Source organism: Carcharhinus amblyrhynchos, chromosome 7 (genome assembly GCF_965287045.1).
Source record: "Carcharhinus amblyrhynchos chromosome 7, sCarAmb.v2.hapA, whole genome shotgun sequence".
Classification (NCBI taxonomy): Eukaryota; Metazoa; Chordata; class Chondrichthyes; order Carcharhiniformes; family Carcharhinidae; genus Carcharhinus; species Carcharhinus amblyrhynchos.
In genome coordinates this window covers 102979690-102999512 of record NC_137330.1, presented here as the reverse complement: position 1 = coordinate 102999512, position 19823 = coordinate 102979690, and the positions used below count along the sequence as shown (strand labels likewise).

At 42.4% G+C, this 19823-nt stretch overlaps 1 protein-coding gene across 3 annotated transcripts in view; it reads right to left on the bottom strand.

Annotated features, from left to right (window-relative positions):
- Positions 1–17782, bottom strand: part of nr2e1 (nuclear receptor subfamily 2, group E, member 1) — a 56017-nt gene extending 38235 nt beyond the window's left edge. For all 3 annotated transcript variants that reach the window (XR_013887036.1, XM_080192862.1, XM_080192861.1), the window contains exons 1-4: positions 17090–17782; positions 11589–11734; positions 10598–10685; positions 2867–3093 (exon numbers count right to left, since the gene is read on the bottom strand). Coding sequence is in view for 2 of the 3 variants with exons in the window: in XM_080192862.1 (XP_080048988.1) it covers positions 2867–3093; positions 10598–10685; positions 11589–11734; positions 17090–17114 (486 nt within the window). In the remaining variant the exon portion in view is untranslated. The remainder of the gene's footprint in view (positions 1–2866; positions 3094–10597; positions 10686–11588; positions 11735–17089) is intronic.
- Positions 17783–19823: the final 2041 nt, after the last annotated feature.

Sequence of the window (19823 nt, the reverse complement as noted above, 5' to 3'; positions counted from 1 at the left end):
TACTTTGTTTTCAATGGCAGAAATGGTGATGACCAGACACAGGTGAACAGCATTTGAGGCGGAGAGGGGTGGGGGAGGGGATGGTGGTGGAGGAAACAGAGAAATATGAAGGGAACAGTGTTCATGCAGTGTGTTGCTGTGATCTGGAAAACACTGTTTGAGAGGTGGTTGTCATAGATTCACAAGTAACTTTCAAAATGGAATTGGACAAATCCTTGAAAAGTACATTTTTTTTTACAGGGCTTTGGTTTTAAGTTTAAATTTATTCATTAGTCTCACAAGTAGGCTTACATTAACACTGCAATGAAGTTCCTGTGAAAATTCCCCAGTAGCCACACTTCTGCACATGTTGGGATACACTAAGGGAGCCTCTTTGACTGTGGGAGAAACAGGAGCATTCGGAGAACCTGCAGATTCATCACATAACTACCAAAGGGCTGGGACAGGTATGATGAGTGAATGGCCTTTTTCTGAGCTGTCATTTTATGGCACAAAGATGCAATGTATTTATCTAGTATCTCAGTCGTGCCCTCTGCCGCCACAAGAAGAAATCTTCTTTTTGTTTCCTGATTGATTTCCTCTCCCTCTGAGGACTATTTTAGTAGTAAGAAGCCTCACAACACCAGGTTAAACTCCAACAGGTTTATTTGTAGCAAAATCCATTAACTTTCCGGACTGGCTTTCAGAAAGCTGGGGTTGTGCGACTTCTTACTGTGTTTACCCTAGTCCAAGGCCGGCATCTCCACATCATGACTATTTTAGCATTCAGGTGTTTTTAAAAATATTCTTTCCATTTGTCTTTTACGTTAGATTCTACACACACATTCTCTCTCTCTGTCGCTCCTACTGCCCTTTTTAGATTTCTTGCGCTCCTTCTTGTATTCAGTTGTGTTCTCGGCTGTATTATGAGCCATGCATTTGTCGTAAGCCTCGAATGCAGGTCGTTGTAGTGCAGATTGCCAAAAGGGCAACTTGATACCAATCTGGAGGGTGAAACAGGAGGCAAGACGCGGGCAGCCCAATAACTTAAATCAAAAGGAAGTCAGGGCCGATGCAAAAACCCGTTTTGCGGTACCGTCAGAGACCAGGTTTACACAAGCGTCTTAAAAACTTTAAGCAAATAACAATTTTCGAGAGGTGAAATTTAGCATTCTGGTGCAAGCAGCCGTTCACTCAGCCCCGTCCAAAGCAGCCAGTTTACAGCACACACTGCAAAACCCATTTTATTCAAATTCTAGATGCATTACTTGGCAATGGGTTCGCTTCCCTGAAACTGCAGGGAGCCACCCACCTACAGGGCGCTCTGCGAGCTTCGAAAGCAGATTTGTGGATTGCCGGTAGCGTGCTTGGGGGTGGAAACTGCAATCTCAGAACTGAAACAGAGCATTGAGTCCCTAATACACTTCGAGACCAAGTGGTCCATTCCCCCACACAACTAAAAGGGCGAAATTGGTCTTTACCTTAAAGCAACTGTACCAAAAACTACGAAATAAAACGATAGAAGGTACTTTGCAGGCAAACAGCATGCCTGCGATTGTAGAATCGGGCTATTTCTTTCTATAGATATTTATCAAAAAACAGTTATATATTCACACAAAAGTGTTCTTTTTAAAACGGTACCAAATGAGATTTGAGCCTGGGAACAGAGTTATGATATCATTATGCCTCCTAGATTGTTGGAATTGAAGGTGCCTGATAGTTTTTGGCCCCGCTAGCTGGGATCGTTTTCAGTTCTGGGATCGTGTTGCACTGAAGTCAATCAGCATTTTACTGTAGTCAGATATATTGTGTTCGAATCAATGGGAGCTGGTTTGCAGCACAACTCCACAAAGGGAAAAGTAAACTGCCGCGCTTCCATATTCCGATGACGGATTAGTCAACTGATAATCTTTTCACATGGGGTTAGCGTGGGTTCACCCTGGAGCTATAGCAAACAACAATAGACATTTGCTGCTATTAACTATTGCCATCGTCCTTATATTACACGAAATGTCTACAAACAAATATCATTCTGTCAGATGTATGTGTGGAAAAAGAAAAGACTTGCATTTATACCGGCCTTTCGTGACCTCAGGACCCCAGAAAACCCTTTACAGTCAATACTTTTTAAAAGTATAGTCACCCTTGTCCTGTGGGAATCGCGCCAGCCAATTTGTGCACAGCAAGGTGATAATGGTCGGAAATTTTGCTTTAGTGAAGTTGATTGAGGGACAATTATTGACCAGGGGAGTGGAATTGACTCCCAGGCTCTCCTCCAAAACAGTGCGGTGGCTAGCACTGCTGCGTCACAGCGCCAGAGACCCAGGTTTGATTCCTGGCTTGGGTCACTGTGCGGAGTCTGTATGTTCTCCCCCTGTCTCTGTAGATTTCCTCCCAGTGCTCCGACTTCCTCTCACAGTCTTAAAGATGTGCTGGTTAGGTGCATTGGCAATGCTAGATTCTCCCTCAGTAAGAACTCACTCTTATAACTCACTCATAACTCTTATGACTCACTGTGTCATGTTGACATATGTGTAGGTATTGAGTGTGTGTTGTTATGTGTCATTGTGCAAATATATGGGGCTATTTGCTAATTACATCATGATGTCATTGCTCGCTACAAATAAAACAAAAGGGCAAGTTTTAGTTCTGAGTAGGTAGGAGGACTAATTAAACTCTCCAACAATTCATATTTAAGGTAAAATTAGGTTCCCTTTATCGACACAATTTTTGGCTAAATGGCTGATGAACTACTTTCTGTGTGAGCACACCAACAAATTCTTGTCTGAAGAGTATTGAATTCCGGTTGTGACAATGACTAACTTTCCTCGTTTGTTCGGTGACTTTGTTGCCATCTGAAAACAGCTGGTGTTTGAAGGTCAGTTACCTTTGGAGTTGGCTGTGGTAAGCCCACCAACGCCTGACGATCAGACCCAGTAGTGAGATCGATGTTGTGGGTTTCTAACTGGGTGACGGCGGTGAAAAAAGCTGGACCGGGCAAAGCGGTGGCTGGGTAGGGGGTGACTCCTCCATTGACCTCCTTGTGGCCCCGGAAATACAGGGCTACCTGCTTCCTTATGGTCGATGTCCTCGGTCCTCTTTCGTGCTGCACAGCTATGGGGAAAACACACAACAGAGCATTGGAAGAGGCAAAGTGAAGTGAATCTGGCGCATTTTAACCTGTTCATTCGGTTCCTGAGCTCTTTGCTGTACAGAGATGAAGGAAGTTTCAGAATAATAAACTCCTTTGACCGGATACCTGGCGTCTACCTGGTTTGAAGGGGTGAGGCGGGGTGGTGGAATTTATGGGCACTCGCTCTCCTCATGAATGGATCATTAGGTACGGGATCATTTTTACAAGGCTGCGGGAAATTGTGGAGTACTTATATATAAAATAGGGACATAACTAACCAAGGCAATTCCAGTTCTATTAGCCTAAATTCGATAAAGGGTGGAATTAATAGCAACCCTTCAAAGGATTACACCAGAAGGGCGTCTAATTACAGAATGAGAAGCACGATTTACCATTACCCGAATAGCTATTTATTGTTATCACAAGTAGGTTTACATTAACACTGCAATTAAGTTACTGTGCTAATTATAAGAAACGTATTTTTCCCCCTAATGTTTAACAAGCTTTAACAAATCCGAAGATGTGCAGATTAGGTGGATTGGCCATGCTAAACTGCCTAGTGGTGACTAGCTAGGGCAAATGCATGACGTTATGAGTATAGGCCTTGGGCGGGATTGTGGTCGGTGCAAACTCGATGGGCCGAATGCTCCCTTCTGTACTGTATGATTCTAAGCTACAAGTCAATTCTCCCCGTTATGCTAAGGGTAGTGCGAATAGCTGCCAGCCTTGGTTCAGTGGTAGCATTTTTGCTTCTAAGTTAGAACATTTTGAGTTCAAATCCCAAGTCATGGTTGATGCTGTACTAAGCGTCTGTTGGGCAATCCTAGAGCCCAGATGAAATGTTAAACCGAAGTTTGGCCTCCAATCTGCTCTCCTCCATTAGATACAAACGAACTCACGGCGCTATTGCCGAGGATATGAGAGTTCGAGAAAGCACTTGCACTTCTATAGTGCAGTTAGCAACTTTCGGGCCATCTGAAAATGTTTCCCAGCCAATGAAGTACTTTTTTGAAGAGTAGTCCCTGTCGTAATGCAGGAAACCAGTCAATTTAACCGCAGTGAACTTCCACATACAGCAACGACGAGTTCTCATGTGTTCTGACCACTCCATTAACACAACCTAAAACAAATGATCTAAAACCCCATTGCTGTTTTCGGAAGCTTGCTGTTTACAGATGGATTGCGATTTCCCTTCATTATAACAACCAGTACACTGCAAAAGTACGTAATTGGCTTTAACGTGTTTTTTTAAGGGTAACTGGAGTTTCGAAACACGCCAAATAAATAAAAGCTAGTTCTTTAAAGCAAATTGCAACTCCTCCTTGCTAAAAAAAGGTTAAAATGCCATTTGTCTACCTCCGAGGAGATTGAACATTGCTGAAAAAAGAGACAAGCTATCAAAGTTTTTTTGTCTTGTACTCATCAGGACAGAGGCAAGAATGCTAAATTTCAAAGGGGACAGCAACTTATACTGCAAGGGAAAAGGAATGTTTATTTTTTGCCAAGTTGGCTCTGGTGGTTTGAGACATTGCCATAGCAAATGCACCAGAGAGCTCCTGCTCCCATGTTTTGCTTTATCCAAAAAGGTGCAATGTGTGCATATATTCATTTTGTCTGCAAAAAACAGATCCCTGTAGATGACTATATGTGGCTTCTAGCTAGGGTAATTCTGTGCTTGACTTATAATCTCAAATTTGTTGCAGTTTAATTCTTAGCACACCTGACAGTAGCATTTGTCATGGCAATATCTCAATCACAGTAAGAAGTCTCATAACACCAGGTTAAAGTTGAACTTTAACCTGGTGTTGTGAGACTTCTTACTGTGTTTACCACAGACCAACAGCAGCAACTCCACATCATGTCTCAACCAAGCAGAGCTGACTTGGCAACCAATCAGCATCCCTTTTCTCATACATTATAACTTATTGATTGCTTTGAAATTTGACATTCCTCCATCTGTCCTGATGAGTGCAGGATGAAAAGAACATAAGAACATAAGAAATAGGAGCAGGAGTAGGCCATCTAGCCCCTCGAGCCTGCCCCGCCATTCAATAAGATCATGGCTGATCTGTCGTGGTTCAGTTCCACTTTCCCGCCCTCTCCCCATAACCCTTAATCCCCTCTCTTATCAAGAACCCATCAACCCGCTTCTTAAAAATATTTAGCGAGGCAGCCTCCACCACTTCAACGGGCAGAGAATTCCAGAGATTCACCACCCTTTGAGTGAAGAAGTTCCTCCTCAACTCCGTTCTAAACCGCCCCCCCTTTATCTTGAGGCTGTGCCCCCTAGTCCTACTGTCTTTTTTGAGCGGGAAGAGTCTCTCCACCTCTATCCTATCCATCCCATTCATCATCTTATACGTCTCAATGAGATCTCCCCTCATTCTTCTAAACAAAAGCTTTGGCAGCATGTCTTTTTTTCACCAATACTCAAGTTCCAGAGTTTAGATGAGTAAGAAGTGATCTTAACTGAACATAAAATTGTTTGAGGGTTTGAGAAGGTAATACTGAAAACCTGGCTTCCATGGGTAGAGAACCTAGAATTCGGGGACTTATTCTTAGGGTAACTTTTAGGACTGAGATGAGGAATTCTTCACTCAGTTCTAAATCTCCAGATAGAGTCACAGCAGAAAAGGCCCTTGGTCCATTGAGTCTGCACCGACAATATCTGCCACCAAAGGTGAACTAATCCCATTTTCCTGCACTTGTCCCAAGTCCTTGAATATCATGATATTTCGAGTGTCATCCAAATATTTTTTAAATGTTGTAAGGTTTCAGGCCTTGACTACCTTCCCGGGCAGAACATTCCAGATTTCCACATCTTCTGAGTGTAAAAGTTTTTTCCAAGTCCCTTCCAAACTTCCTGCCCCTTACCCTCAAACAATGCCACCTTGTGATGGTTGTTAATGCTTAGTCAATCATTTATTTGAGATAGAGATGGACAAGCTTTGGCATTAAGGGAATCAAAGGATATGGCAGTGAGGAGGGAATGTGCATTTGATGTAGAAAGAGAGCCATGATCTTATTGAACACAAAGCAATCTCAAGCAATCCTAGAGCCTACCACTGCTCCTGTTTACATTTTTATGTTGATTTGGATTTCAAGAACACCTCTGACGAGGTTCCAGCTCAAAAACTTGTATTAAAACCAAAAAGGGGGAAACAAATGCTTTAGACAATTTATTTATTTATTTTATTCATTCATGGGACATGGGCATCACTGACTGGCTAGCATTTATTGCCCATCCCTAGTTGCCCAAGGGCAGTTAAGAGTCAACCACATTGTTGTGGCTCTGGAGTCACATGTAGGCCAGATTTCCTTGCCAAAAGGACATTAGTGAACCAGATGTGTTTTTCCTGAAAATCAACAATGGTTTCTTGGTCATCAATAGATTTTAATTCCAGATATTTTATATTGAATTCAAATTCCACTATCTCCCGTGGTGGGATTCAAACCTGGGTCCCCAGAGCATTAGCTGAGTTTCTGGATTAATAGTCCAGCAATGATACACTAAACCATCCTATCATCCACAAATTGGATAATAAGTAGGAAACTTTAGTGACTCTTGTCTCAGACAGGAGGGAAAGCTTTGAGTTTAAGTCTCAACTGGATCATTTCTTTGACCCTTGCTGATTATTATCTGTGTAAATATTCTAGATGTAAAAACTAATTGTGAATGCAATGAATTGGCAAGTTACAGTAAAATAGCAATATAGAAATGTAGGATCGAGAGAAAAAAACTTAAATTACTTGCTTTTATTTGAGAGCCAAAATAGAGAATGGTGAAAATAAGCCTATTGGATGAAACACGAGGAATATAAATATAGATGGAAGTAGAATTATTACAGCAATACTTTAAACGAGCCCTGGAGTAATAGTAATGTGATGACTTTCAAAATCGAGCCAATGTCGTTAAGTATATGGAATGTTAGCATCCATAGCCAGAAGAGAAGAATTAATTTGGTACAATGTTATTATGCACCAATAAAACCACCTTTGGAATTCTGTGTACGATTTTGTCCAGTACACTTCAAAATGTTCATACTGGGATACAATGACCGCAAGGATACAAAGATTGATCCTAACCGATAATGAACTAGGAGGAAAGTCTGCTGAAGCTTAAGTTCTTTAGTCTAACTCCCAATCTGCTGCCTTTCAGCAAAACTAACTTGGAACAAACCAAAATTTCAGAATAGTTGAGCGTTTGTTAAGACATCCCATTATCATCAGGGCAAATTTCTCAGAATTTTGAAACGCGTCAAGGGTATTCTCGACTAATGAGTGCAAACCGGGACCACAACTTCTAACACACCCTAACCCTAACCCTAATGTACAAATTAAATATGATGTGTTTTTAAAGAGAGTATAGATGAAAGGCGAATTTCCCTCTTGAACGTAAGAGTCATCCAGACTCGAAAGATTGGCTCTGTTCTCTCTCCACACATGCTGTCAGACTTGCTGAGATGTTCCAGCATTTCCTGTTTTTGTTTCAGATTCCAGCATCTGCAGAATTTTGCATTTATCTTTACGACCTGTTCGTCCCTAATGGCAGGGTGATATTACAAGGGGAGAATCTACCATGGCAGAAACAGAAATGGGAATTCACCATAAAATCATAGATCTGGCAGCACCGAGGAGACCGTTTGGGCCATCAGGTTGCGGCTGGCTTCCTGGTCTATGTGACTGAGAAATCACGCCAGTGCTGCGAGCGAACAGAACCGGGTGACAAAAATAAATGGTTCTGGGATTATAAATATAATTGTTGCAACGTTAAAGTTAGACACACGTTTAATAGGATGTGAAATCCATCCAATCATTGTGTGCGATTTATAGCTTAAGGAACTGCCGAGCGACTGGTGAAACATTCAACTGCTCATTGCAGAGTTCACATCAATCACTTAGTTTAGATTTAGGACCAATAGTCGCGGGCGTTGCCACATCACTTCTGTTTTCCTCTGTCTTGTATAAGATATAAAGAAAGCAAACTACAGTCACAAACTCTAATAATCACATTCAAGGAGTAACCATGATATACTGGTGTGAAGATAGTCCGATTTAAGTGTTAAATCAAGTCTATACTGAAAGCTCAGATTATTTCTAATGTTTAACTGAATGGACACTCCGTCGACATAAGAAGCGGTTGAAACATTTTTAAACATCTACAGTGCGGAGATAGCCGCATCTCCCGCACAGTAAATGTTAACGAGACTCGGCCGCTGCAAAAGGCGATGCCACCAAACGGGATGCTCAAACGTCTTAATCATAAAAATAACAGACCAATTGAAAGGCGCCCATCCGCATTTTAACTTGAGGTGTACTTTCTCAATTAAACTGATTATCCGGTGCCAGCTCGTGTAATAGAAACAATTTGTGAATTTCAATCCCAGTAGCTGAGAGATCGAATCGTGGACAGGTCAGCTGGACGGGCAAACTCGAAGGAATAAGCCGGAGTCCGGATGAAACGGATCTTTGGTTCTGCCTGAAATGTTTGTGGTTAAAGGAACAAGCGATGGATGGCACCGAGATTTAAATATGTTCATATCCATGCATCATATACTTCCTCGGTGCGTACCTGATGCCCTTGCGAAGGGATTTTAAGGGAAACCGCGACCACAGAACAGAAGCATTTCGGTACGAGGTTTGACACAGGACACGCGGAGCAGACACATGTGCGTGAGAGGAACGGACTCGGAGACATACACACACACACACACACACACATTCAGCCAGAAAGACAGCTAAAGACGGTAGACATATAAAAGAAGGAAGTGCCAGGATTTGACAAGTGATGCAAGTGTAACGCCGGAACCAAAAGAGAAAACGCTGGAAAATCTCAGCAGGTCTGGCAGCATCTGTAAGGAGAGAAAAGAGCTGATGTTTCGGGTCCAGATGACCCTTTGGCCAAACTGCCAGACCTGCTGAGATTTTCCAGTATTTTCTCTTTTGGTTTCAGATTTCAGCATCCGCAGTAATTTGCTTTTATCCAGTATAACTCCGGGTTGGTCCCAAACCAAGAGTTCAGGCTTACTTTCCACTGTTTTGATACTAACACAAAACCCGTACATCTTTTCCTGTCTAACGTTTCGCGGGGGGCGGGGGGCAGGTGGTGTGGAAAACACGTGGACAGAAATGTTATAATTTGTTATATGTTTGCTACCTATTCCAAAACAATGTCTATATGTATATATAATACAACAGTATATCCGGTTTTCCACTCAAAACTAACTTCAGCAGAAATAATGCATTAATCACTTCCGACTTTAACAGACAAATAAATGCATTGCCTTGTCCATCTGAAGGGACAGATCGAAACTCACAGAAAAGACATTCTAAGATTAGCAAGATTACATCCTTATGAAAGAAATCTATTAAAAGCGACACACAATGAGGAGATTCGGTTTGGTGTTTTGAGGTGTCATGTCGTGATTTCAAATTTCACAAGCACTGGCTGACGTGGGGACGGTAACAGGAAGCATAAGGTTGCGTTGCCAGTGCGTGTCTGACCCAAATGACTTACGTTTTCTCTATAGTCCCTACCAGGATGTGCCAAAGCACAGCCAGAGCAGGGCTTAGGAAGTGAAATCAGTTTTGTAACGTAGGGAACCGGGCAGCTAATGTTCACAGAGCAAAGTCCCACGACTAGCAATGGAACAAATTAATGATTATTTTTCAACGATTGGGGAGATGTGTGAAGAATTTTCTATGTATGATTTTCATGAGGTGATTGTAAGCAGCTAGAAGTTGGAAATTGCAGTTATTAACACAAATAGACCGAATAATGATAAAATGACCCTTATCGTAAGAGAAAAACAAACGAAGAAGGAATAAGCTAGTGATTTTTAGGGAAGGAATAAGCTAGTAGCCTTTTTATTTTATTTATTATTTTTATGTTTGTGTTAGTTTCACAAGTAGGTTTATATTAACATTGTAATGAAATTACTGCGAAAATTCTCTAGTTGCCACACTCGGGCGCCTGTTCGGGTACACTGAGGGAGAATTTAGCATGGTCAATGCGTCTTTCAGACTGTGGGAAGAAATCGGAGCACCCGGAGAAAACCCACGCAGACACAGGGAGAACGTGTAGACCGCGCACAGACAGTGACCCAAGCCAGGAATCAAACCGGGGTCCCTGGCGCTGTGAGGCAGCAGTGCTAACCACTGTGCCACCGGTTTGGTAAGGGGCCAAGTTAATTCGATATCCTGATGGTGTTCAATGGCATGTGACATCACATCCATTTGATGGTCTAGAGGGACGCTGATTTTTTTTTGTATTTCTAAAGTGTGTGTTTTCGATCTGGGACAAGATTTTTACAAAAGCAATGCACTTTCTGGATGTGAGATATATCTGGCGGGCAGCACAACATATTTTTTTAAAAAAGGAAGAATGTCTGTTAGTCGTTACTTGACTTCATACAAAAAACCCCAAACACACTCAAGCAGGTGCGGCGAGTGGCGGGCGCTGGAATGTGACATCAAAAACCTTACCGTCTTTGTTCATGTTAACTTCAAGACACTTCTTCAGCCGGCAGGCCCTGCATTGGTTTCTGTGAGTCTTGTCTACGGGACAGCCCCCCTTTAAACATAATACCAACAAAATAATGATACATAAATAACCTCACACCGATTTAATATATTTCATTTTAACTCACATTTTATATTATCTAGATGCACGAACTCCGCTGGTTATTAACATCTTTTCAACTGCAAATGCGAGAATGAAGATGAACTTGTAAATGTTATAATCAGGACAGACAGGTTATTGAGAAGCAAGCTGCCTGTAATTCTCTTGAAACATTAACAGTGACACATGCAAGATACTCATGTCAAATAAAGATGCACATTATATACCTTATGAACGCGGGTTATGGAGTGACGAGAGTCAAGAGCTGCACTAGTCAAAGTTGAACGGGCCCCAACAAACTTGTTCAAACTTTTGTGATTCTGGCAGCGCCGCTCTGATTCAGGATGAGGGGAGAATTGATCCTCCCCACTCCGTCTCATCAACGATTTGCATAAAGGTTAGGCAAGAGAGCAAGGAAGACTTTGCGGCCACCACCCCACTTCGTAACCAATAGGAAGCGGAGTCGCTGTCCTGTCTTCTTTTAACAAGAAGCTGAACTCAACATGTTCTGTTTCCAAAATGGAAATAATCTGGGGCAATTCGTTCACTGCCAGAATCCAAAACCGTTATCACTCTAAATCCGACTTTATGGGGATACCTCAATAATACCTGAACTAGGTGTTAGCTGGGCACTGTCTACACGATATCTGATGAAAAGATAGAACATCAAACAAATACTGTTTGGAGTGACATTAAACAATCTCATTTGGGAAGATCTGGAACATCGCGTGTGTTTAGAAAGGAACAAAATGCTTCCGTTGCAAAAAAAAGGAGAATTTCCTGGTTACTTCCAGTGATTTCACTCCACCCCAGAAGCAGCCCTGTGGAGTGTGAACCCTTCGTTTTGGTTCTTACCTGGTTGCCTGATTTGCAGACGTAGGTTCTGTTCCGGCGAATACTGCGCTTGAAAAACCCCGAGCAGCCATCACAAGCATAAACTCCGTAATGTTTACCAGAACTGCGGTCCCCGCACACCTTGCACGGAATATCCAAAATGCGACCTTTAAAAGCCGAATTCGCCGGTTTAGTTTTTTTTAACATGGAAGTTCCCGTCTAACAGGCTCGCGGAATATCCCCCAGAACAAAATCACAATTGGCCATTTAACACTGGTGCTGGCTTCTCACTAAAATAAATACCAACTCTCGCCGAATCTTGAAATAAAGTTTTTTTTTAATGAATCATAGGGCGATTACCCCCTGGGCAAAATATTGAAGCTTTTCGTGATGTCTCGCTAATACAGTGGAAATAATAACATTCGAATTTCTTTAGCCACAATCTTGTCATTTCAGGTTAAGTGCAAACGAGTGTCTCAGACTTAGAGAGAAAAAAATACTCCAAAGGATAAAATTCTGGCTTCAGACAAATTATCATTTTGAACCAAATCGAAATCATTTTATATGCCACAGGTCCGGACCTTAGAACAACAAAGAGGTACTTTCAGCCACATTGCATGTAACATTAGTAATCAATCAGGATTAATTAGTATCAACCTGGGAGATTTGCGGCAGAGATTCCTTCATTGTATTTAGGAAGTGATTGTATAAACACGCGGTTGCAAGAAGCTTAAAGCAGCATTAACTAGATGCAGTTTGCAGCTTCCAGTGTAGATGTCAACTTCTGAGGAGGACCGATATCTTCCAGGAAAATGAAATGGGTTTCATCCAATCGACCTACTTTCTCACCAATAAAATAACGGCCATTCCGTGGCTGCATACCCCTGTTGAGTTGGACAGCAGTTCCCCGGGTCCATCCAATCAACTTGTGAACTTTTTACAAACACGTTTGCTCCCAGTGCTGTAAAGTTGTACTGTTCTATCGCATTTAAACGGCCAGAATCGACCCTCTCTTTTAACTTTTAAAACAAAGCATGAAAGTTTATAGAAAAAAAAATAAAGGACGGTTTGAATGACCGATGGATTGTGAAAAGTAGGAATGTTGGCTTATTTTCCAAGGTTTTTGTTAACACACTCTTTCATTTGAATATAATTCGCCAACCATGTCACCTCAATGTGTCAACCTGTTCATTCCGGGGCAATCTTCTACTGAGTGGGAAATGCAGACAAAGTAACCTTGGAAGTAAGGGTGGACATGCCATTAATAGGTTGAAAGTGAAGGTGACTTAAGGGTCTAACGACATGGCTGGGTGTCCCGTTGCCACAAGGGCAGGAGAGCTTTAAGGAGAAGACGCGCCAAGCCCTTCTCAGACAAAAAATAGGGAATGGCGACGAATCGCTAGAACAAACTTTTACTGTCAAGAAAAGAATTGACAAAAAAGACGAAAGAAAAGAAAATGGGGATAATATTTAATTCTTGGGGCTGGAAAATTACACTGCGAGTTTATCTTCTACACAAAGTTAGCAATAATTTCGGCTATCTGATTAATCAGTTAAAATTAATAACTGTTGCGAAGCCCGCCCTCTCTAGTGCCGGAAAGGCCTCATTAGTCGGGATGTCCACAGCGCTGCAATGCGCATCATTGTCTTGGGCTCCTTGTCCCACCTTTAGTGACGGTTGCTCAGCACGTTGCAACTGTGTGAACTTTTCTGTCGCAAGGTTGCGTCCGCAGACCATGGGAATGTAAAGGCGGGGGGACTTCGGGAGCTCGGATCTGGACAGACAGCGGGAGCTACAACAATGTCTGGGATGGCCAAACTACGAGACAGGACATTGGGGAGAACGTGTTGAGTTAATGATTTCCCATTGAACTCGTTGACTGCTCCCAATGAGGACAAGCTGTCATGACTTTTTTTAAATGAGCCCCGACAGCTGCTTTATACAAGAGCTGAAAAAAACCCAGGACTATAGCGGGGAGGGGAGGGGGATTAAAACCTTCTCCTAAGATGGGAATTCAGAAGTAGCACAATGAATCAGGATAGGAAAGGTTTAGAGCATCAAATTTTCCTTAAACAGTTATTCTGTCGGCTATCTGGATAAACGTCAGTGTCTGGTGGAAGTGAAATAATTTGGTAGATGTGTAATTATGTGAATATGTTCCCACCTTCCCATTGATTTAGCAGTGACCCGTCAAAAACAGTAGCATGGGAATTCGGAAACGCCAGAATGCATCAAGGGAAAATCAATCGATATATCGGGAGAGGGTCCAATCGTGTGGCGTCAATTCCATTTCCCCTTGAAAAGCCCAGCCCACACGCCAACTTTTCAATGTTGGAGCTACAATAAAATTGATGCTAGGTGCATTCGCTTATTGACTTTATTGCTTGGGCCGTTTACCAAGTTGATCATGTTAGCTTAAATGTGGTCACATCTAAATAGGTTCTGGGAGGGGGAATAACTTCAATCTGCGAAATATCTTGCGTATTTTAATAATCAAAACTGGGTTGGAACCCTGCGAATTCTTGCGAACGATGTTATGGGGATGAGTTAGAAATTCAATTTTTTTTTGTTCAATAGACAATGCCAAAGCTTTTAAGTTATTACTCAACTTTTCACGTCTCTTTCGTATGGGGCGATACGCTAAAGAAAGCGCCTATCAGAACTAAAATCCAACTATTGAAACATTTTAAGAACTTCCACTACAGTAAGCTCAATATATAACTTCTAGCGATGAAAAAATGTGTTAACAGCCTTCTTCCAATGCGGTTTAATACATTACAATTGCGTCAGGCCGTTTTCAATTTCATTCTGCCCCATAACGCATGTTTCCCTGCAGCACAGAGCAATAATCTTTTTGTTTCTGGACTTCTCAGTTAGAATATCACGTGTGCACGCGTTATGAATATAACTTAAGGCTTCTGCGGGTAAATAGAATGACTCTGAAAGTGAAGGGAAATTGTCACCGAATATCGTTAGAAACAAAACTGTCTAATCAGGCGATCGACTGCTTTAGTCTTGACATGTGTAAAATATAAAAAAGAAACACGATTTTATTCACTGGGAAACATGCCTTTAACTTCTGTCAGTAGGGGGTCATTTGACACTTATTGTATGTAATTATTACTTAAAAGTATATGGCATATTCTATTACTGTAATTACCCTCAATGTTATAAGCCGCTGAAAGAAGTTATCTTTGATTCGAGAAAAGTGATTGCTTGGGGGGGCGGGGGGACGAGCGGTTTCTATTGCCACCCATACAGCGTCCTTGTTTGTGCTCCACTTAAACGAACAGTTAGACAAGTTAGAGGGGGGAAACTCACTGTGGCTGCAGTACTGATCAACAAAAACAAATTCAGCCATTCTGGATAACAACAAATCATAGCTCAGGAATAAAAATCAGTGGAAATTGTTCTATTCATTGGCAGAAAGTGGGAAGTGAAAATTTCTGCACAGAAAGGAGGCACAAGCTACATAAGACAACACTGAGCTCAACTTCGAGTAATAAGTTTTCTCCAGTCTGGCAACAGTGGGCTCTTTTGCTAAAGTTCTAAAGTTAACATTTTAGTTCAAGTTTATTTATTAGTGTCACAATTCGGTTTACATTAACACTGCAATGAAGTGACTGTTACTCCAAATCAGTCATCTCTTTAGGCGAACCTAGGTTTGTTGAAATAAAATCAATTCGCCTTCGCCTTTTTATTGGATGTTTGGTTCTCATGGTGGATATCAGCTGCAGTGTTGGAAGGATAACATAGCCCCAACACGGGGATTACACACAAAACTTGGGAAATTGGAGACTGTAAACTAGTTTCGTTAACTGCCAGTTTTCCATTGATTTCTAGTAGAAGATTTATTAATCTAAGCCTGTCCCTTTTCTAATCACGAATATCCGTAATTTTTCGTTATTTACACTTCCGTATTTATTCTCTACATTGTTTTTGTGATGCTGAATTGAACGCTAACTCAGTGTTCAAGACCATTGTCGCTAGATATATCCTAGGTGCGAGGAGAAGCATTTTTTATTTACCGTTGACTTTTGCAAATGCGTTCATTTCCATCTCAGCCTCCGCGCTGATGTTGATTTATGAATCTGCCTTTGAGAATCTCATGGCAGTGGTGCATTTTCCATTATTAGCAACTGCTCCTCTCGTTGAAGCTGTGTCTTTTTATTGAGTTTGTGTGCGGCCTTTTCAGAGGGTGAAATACTTTAATCGCTGGGATGGATACCTGATGGGCGTCATTTCACATTCCTCGAATGACTTTATTTTGTATTTTGATTGAATCTCGTCCAAATGGGGCTAAAGCTTTCCTCACAGAGACCATTTGCCTGCGAATTGCTTCTGGCCGCAGATTTGCGGACTATATATCACCACGCTTCAAATCCTTCAGTATTAACAGCACATTAGGGATTAGAGAAAAATATGAAATTGTTGATCACCCTTCAACTCGCAGCTATGGCCTGAAAATCCTAGATTGGGGTTGGAATTGAAGGGGTGGAGGGGGGAAGGGGGAGACAGCGCGTTAAATAAAGGGGATCAGTATTGTGCAATGATAGAATCTCCTCATCAAGTTACTTCATTTTAGTTTAAGGAATGAGTTGCCATGAAATAATGCTTCGTTATCATTTTGAAGTAACGTTTATCTATGATCCTAAATACAATGTATGTGGTTTCAATAATAATTCTCCATATAATGTACATATTCAAAGTTAAATCGTGGAGTTTATGTATTGGTCATTCTGGGTATAATATATGGAAAGTCTGGAATTATAGATGGGCAGCAAGATGTGAGACTGCTGATTTGCGAACACACCAGGTAAGAAAGATAAACACCGATTCCATGTGCTTGACATGCAACAGAAGACAATAACACATTGCTGGTAGAAGCTTCACTTGTGTTTCAGATTAGGAAGTTTAAACTTTGTTTGTTGTGGAGGAATAAATCCACCAGGCCTTAGACACATTCACTTTCTTTTTTTAAAAAAGTGCTATTAGAGTTCAAAGAGAAACAAAACTGTTCTGGAAGACAATCCGCATCTTGGACCTCGCTAACTCCAATCAGAACTTCTATCGCTTGGGTCCCGTACCCGTGTGCAGAGCAGAGCGGTGTGTGGTTAGGGGTTAGCTGCGATTATATTGTTTAAAAATCTATACCAAAGCTGGATCCCTTCCATCCACCCCCATCGCAGAGCTGGGTTTTCTCTCACTGTGGGTTACAGTTGCCGAGGTTAGAAGTGTGAAGCCAATTATTTTAATTCGGGGCCCAGCCATATACATCACTCTCAACCTGAACTTCGATGGCAGCAATAAGCAACACGGCGGGATTCGCTTCTTAACTAATGGACAGCCTGAGTTTGAGAGTAGTTTCATTGAATCTAGTCCACACACACAAACACCCTTTCCCAGTACCAGCAATCTTAACACACAGAGTTGAGATGTCCCCCTACCCCCCACCCACCATCAAGATTGAAATCACCAAAACAAATTTATATATATATGTATATATATATACATCACCCACTTGTTGATCCGGCGGGCTTGCTCATTCTTGCGGTCCTTGAGCCGAGGCTTGACTAGGAATGTGCTTTATTCTGGAGCAGGCTAGATCATGAAGCGGCCCAAACAACGTGCAGACAAGTGAATCCGATAACTCTAGGCGCCGGTCAGCCCTTCCCCGGCGGCACTCTGCTCCACCCGCAAAAGCCGATCGGTAACTTTTTTTCTAATAATACCAGCCGCTTTCCCACCAGCCAGCCCCCAGAGCGGCGACGTCCATAAGTGGGCAGCTCTCGCCGTCTCTCCCCGCGGCGGTAGGGTAGAGTTGGCTGGGTGGATTCACTGGGTCCATCCGTCACGCACCAAGCCTTTTGGAAGTACCGATCCTCGGGAGCTGTCAGCGGGTTAAGAAGAGAGAAAGAGAGAGAGAGAGAGAAAAAAGAGTCCTGACATTCAATTTGATGGGAGAGAAGAGATGGAGTTGCCAGCAGCTTCCGGTAACGTGAACCAAGTGAATATGGTTAGTTTTCTTAGCATTCGGGCAGTGGGTAGTGACTGTGTCTTCCCGCAGCTGGCTGGGGACACCAACGCTTTCCACAGAGCGCGGGTAAAAACTTCCTTCCCCAGTCTCACTGCTTTTCCTCTCACCCCCATTAGACTATTACGTCAGTCCCCTTCAGCTTTTTAAGATGCCAATTGCATTTCTGAGCGCACTCCAGGCTTTAAAGTTACAATGGGACTTTTTTTTTAACACGGAAAGGTGGAGGGGAGGAGTGTGGTGGGGGGGGGGGGGTGGTGGAGGTGGGAGAGTGGAATGGGAGGAGGGAGCTTTTACTTGGTCATTTGATCCAAGTGGAGGGAGAGAGAAAAAAAATCACTGCAGTTAAGATGTTCGAATCAGGCACATTGAACCATGTTCTCAAACTGCAGCAAGAACAGGAGCAGAATCCTGCTTCCTACACCGCCCTCAGCAATAAAACTGTCAGAGCTATTTCATTTCAATAAAGTGTAGTTTGAAGCCACGGCTCTTGACTATAGAGCACGACCCGGTGAGTAGAAATGGAAATTCATGTGGTAAACTCGTTTTTGTTTTTGCTTGTTAACTATGGTAGAGCCTGAGTGGAAGATATCATGATTAAATGTAACATCTCTCTCCCCCATGAGTTGGCGTTTGTGGCTGCGTTCCCCGAGTCAGTGGTTGACATTTACGAGATATCAGAAGTGTAAACTTCTGAAAGTTTCGCCCGGTGCTGTTAGAATGCAGCAGGTCAAACTTTGGATGGTCAGAGCCAGTGCAATGGCTATGCGACTCGCTACCAACTGTGCGGTGTGGCCGATATGAACATAATGTAACGGTTATTTGAAACCGTTCATTGATTTAATGCAGCCCGGAAGGCTCGCCAATCCTTCTCTAAATGATCTACTGCCGACTTCACGGTCTGCTGTAGAGGCAAGACCAACCCACTCGAGTTTCCTCAGCTCTTCCAAGGTAGCAACAAGCCCCCTGAGTGGTGAAAACCGGTGAAGCAAAGAGGGTGGCTAACCTGTCTGATGGGAGTTGTGAGGTTCGATACTTTCTTTTCTCTCTGAGCTATCACTCGATCGGCTGCCTGTGATTAAAGGCTCAACGCATTGTTGTTCACTCTCGGGAATGTTTCTGGCCTAGGGCGTTGCAAATCTGACTAAAGTTGCAGCCCTCTTAATCTGCTACAGTTAGTAACGACATAACGAGTGGGGATCCGCGGCTTTGGGGGAAGTGGATTGCTGCTGGAGCATCGGTCACGGTGGGCTGATGGGCCTGGCTTGGCTGCAAATCCTCTTGTCCCAGTCTATGGTCGGGGTTGACTGTGATTCCCCTGTAGGTGATCCGGTTTACCTATCTGGTTCTGTGACTAGCATACATCTCCTCCGAGTTATGCGGTGCAGCCAGTTCCACCCACCCGCCTCCATCGCCCATCACCAGTCACATGACCTGCGAAAATCCCACATTATAAAGATACTTTAATGCCATTTTGGAAATTTGAGTGCAGATCAGTGAGGTTAAGGTATCATTACATTCATCTGTAATCCAGGGCATCAAATTATACTATCAGTCCAATTGTTCACTGCACTTCGTAGTAGCAACAAATTGGACTGGATTAAGCAGAACACACATGGAACTACATATACATAAAAAAAAAGAGACAAGTGCAGTGTTTTTTTTGCCAAGTACCTCTTGTGAAATCTCAAACCTTCTCAAAGCGGCGCTCCTGAAATAATTTTGGGACTTTTCATTGCCACTATATATTCCATTCGAGATTTTCTGTGGGCCCTTCAACTGTCCACTGGTGTTCTGAATATATAGCGTTGTATTGTCACTCAGCAAGGATAAAACCACTTGGTGTTCACAGGGGGAATAGGAGTCTTCACCAGGCTAACTCGTTTGACACAAACTCTGACAGTGCAGGGGGAGAAAATAACCTCAAAACTTTCCAATCCGACCAACTATTGACCTGATTGGCTCAAGCAATCAGGAAGCATTGTTTATTGAACATTTGAATTTGTATATAGAATTGAACATGTAAAATGGTGGCTCCAATCCCTCGATAAACAAGCACAAGTTCATTTAGGGACGACATCTATCGAATATTTGGAAGTTCTTGCAACAAATCCGTGGCAGGAATTGAAAACTGCTTTATTTAATCTGGAGTTAAACATAAGACCTCCTAAAGAATCCACTGAAAATCAATAAACGCAAATCAAACCTTTCAGAAAGCAAA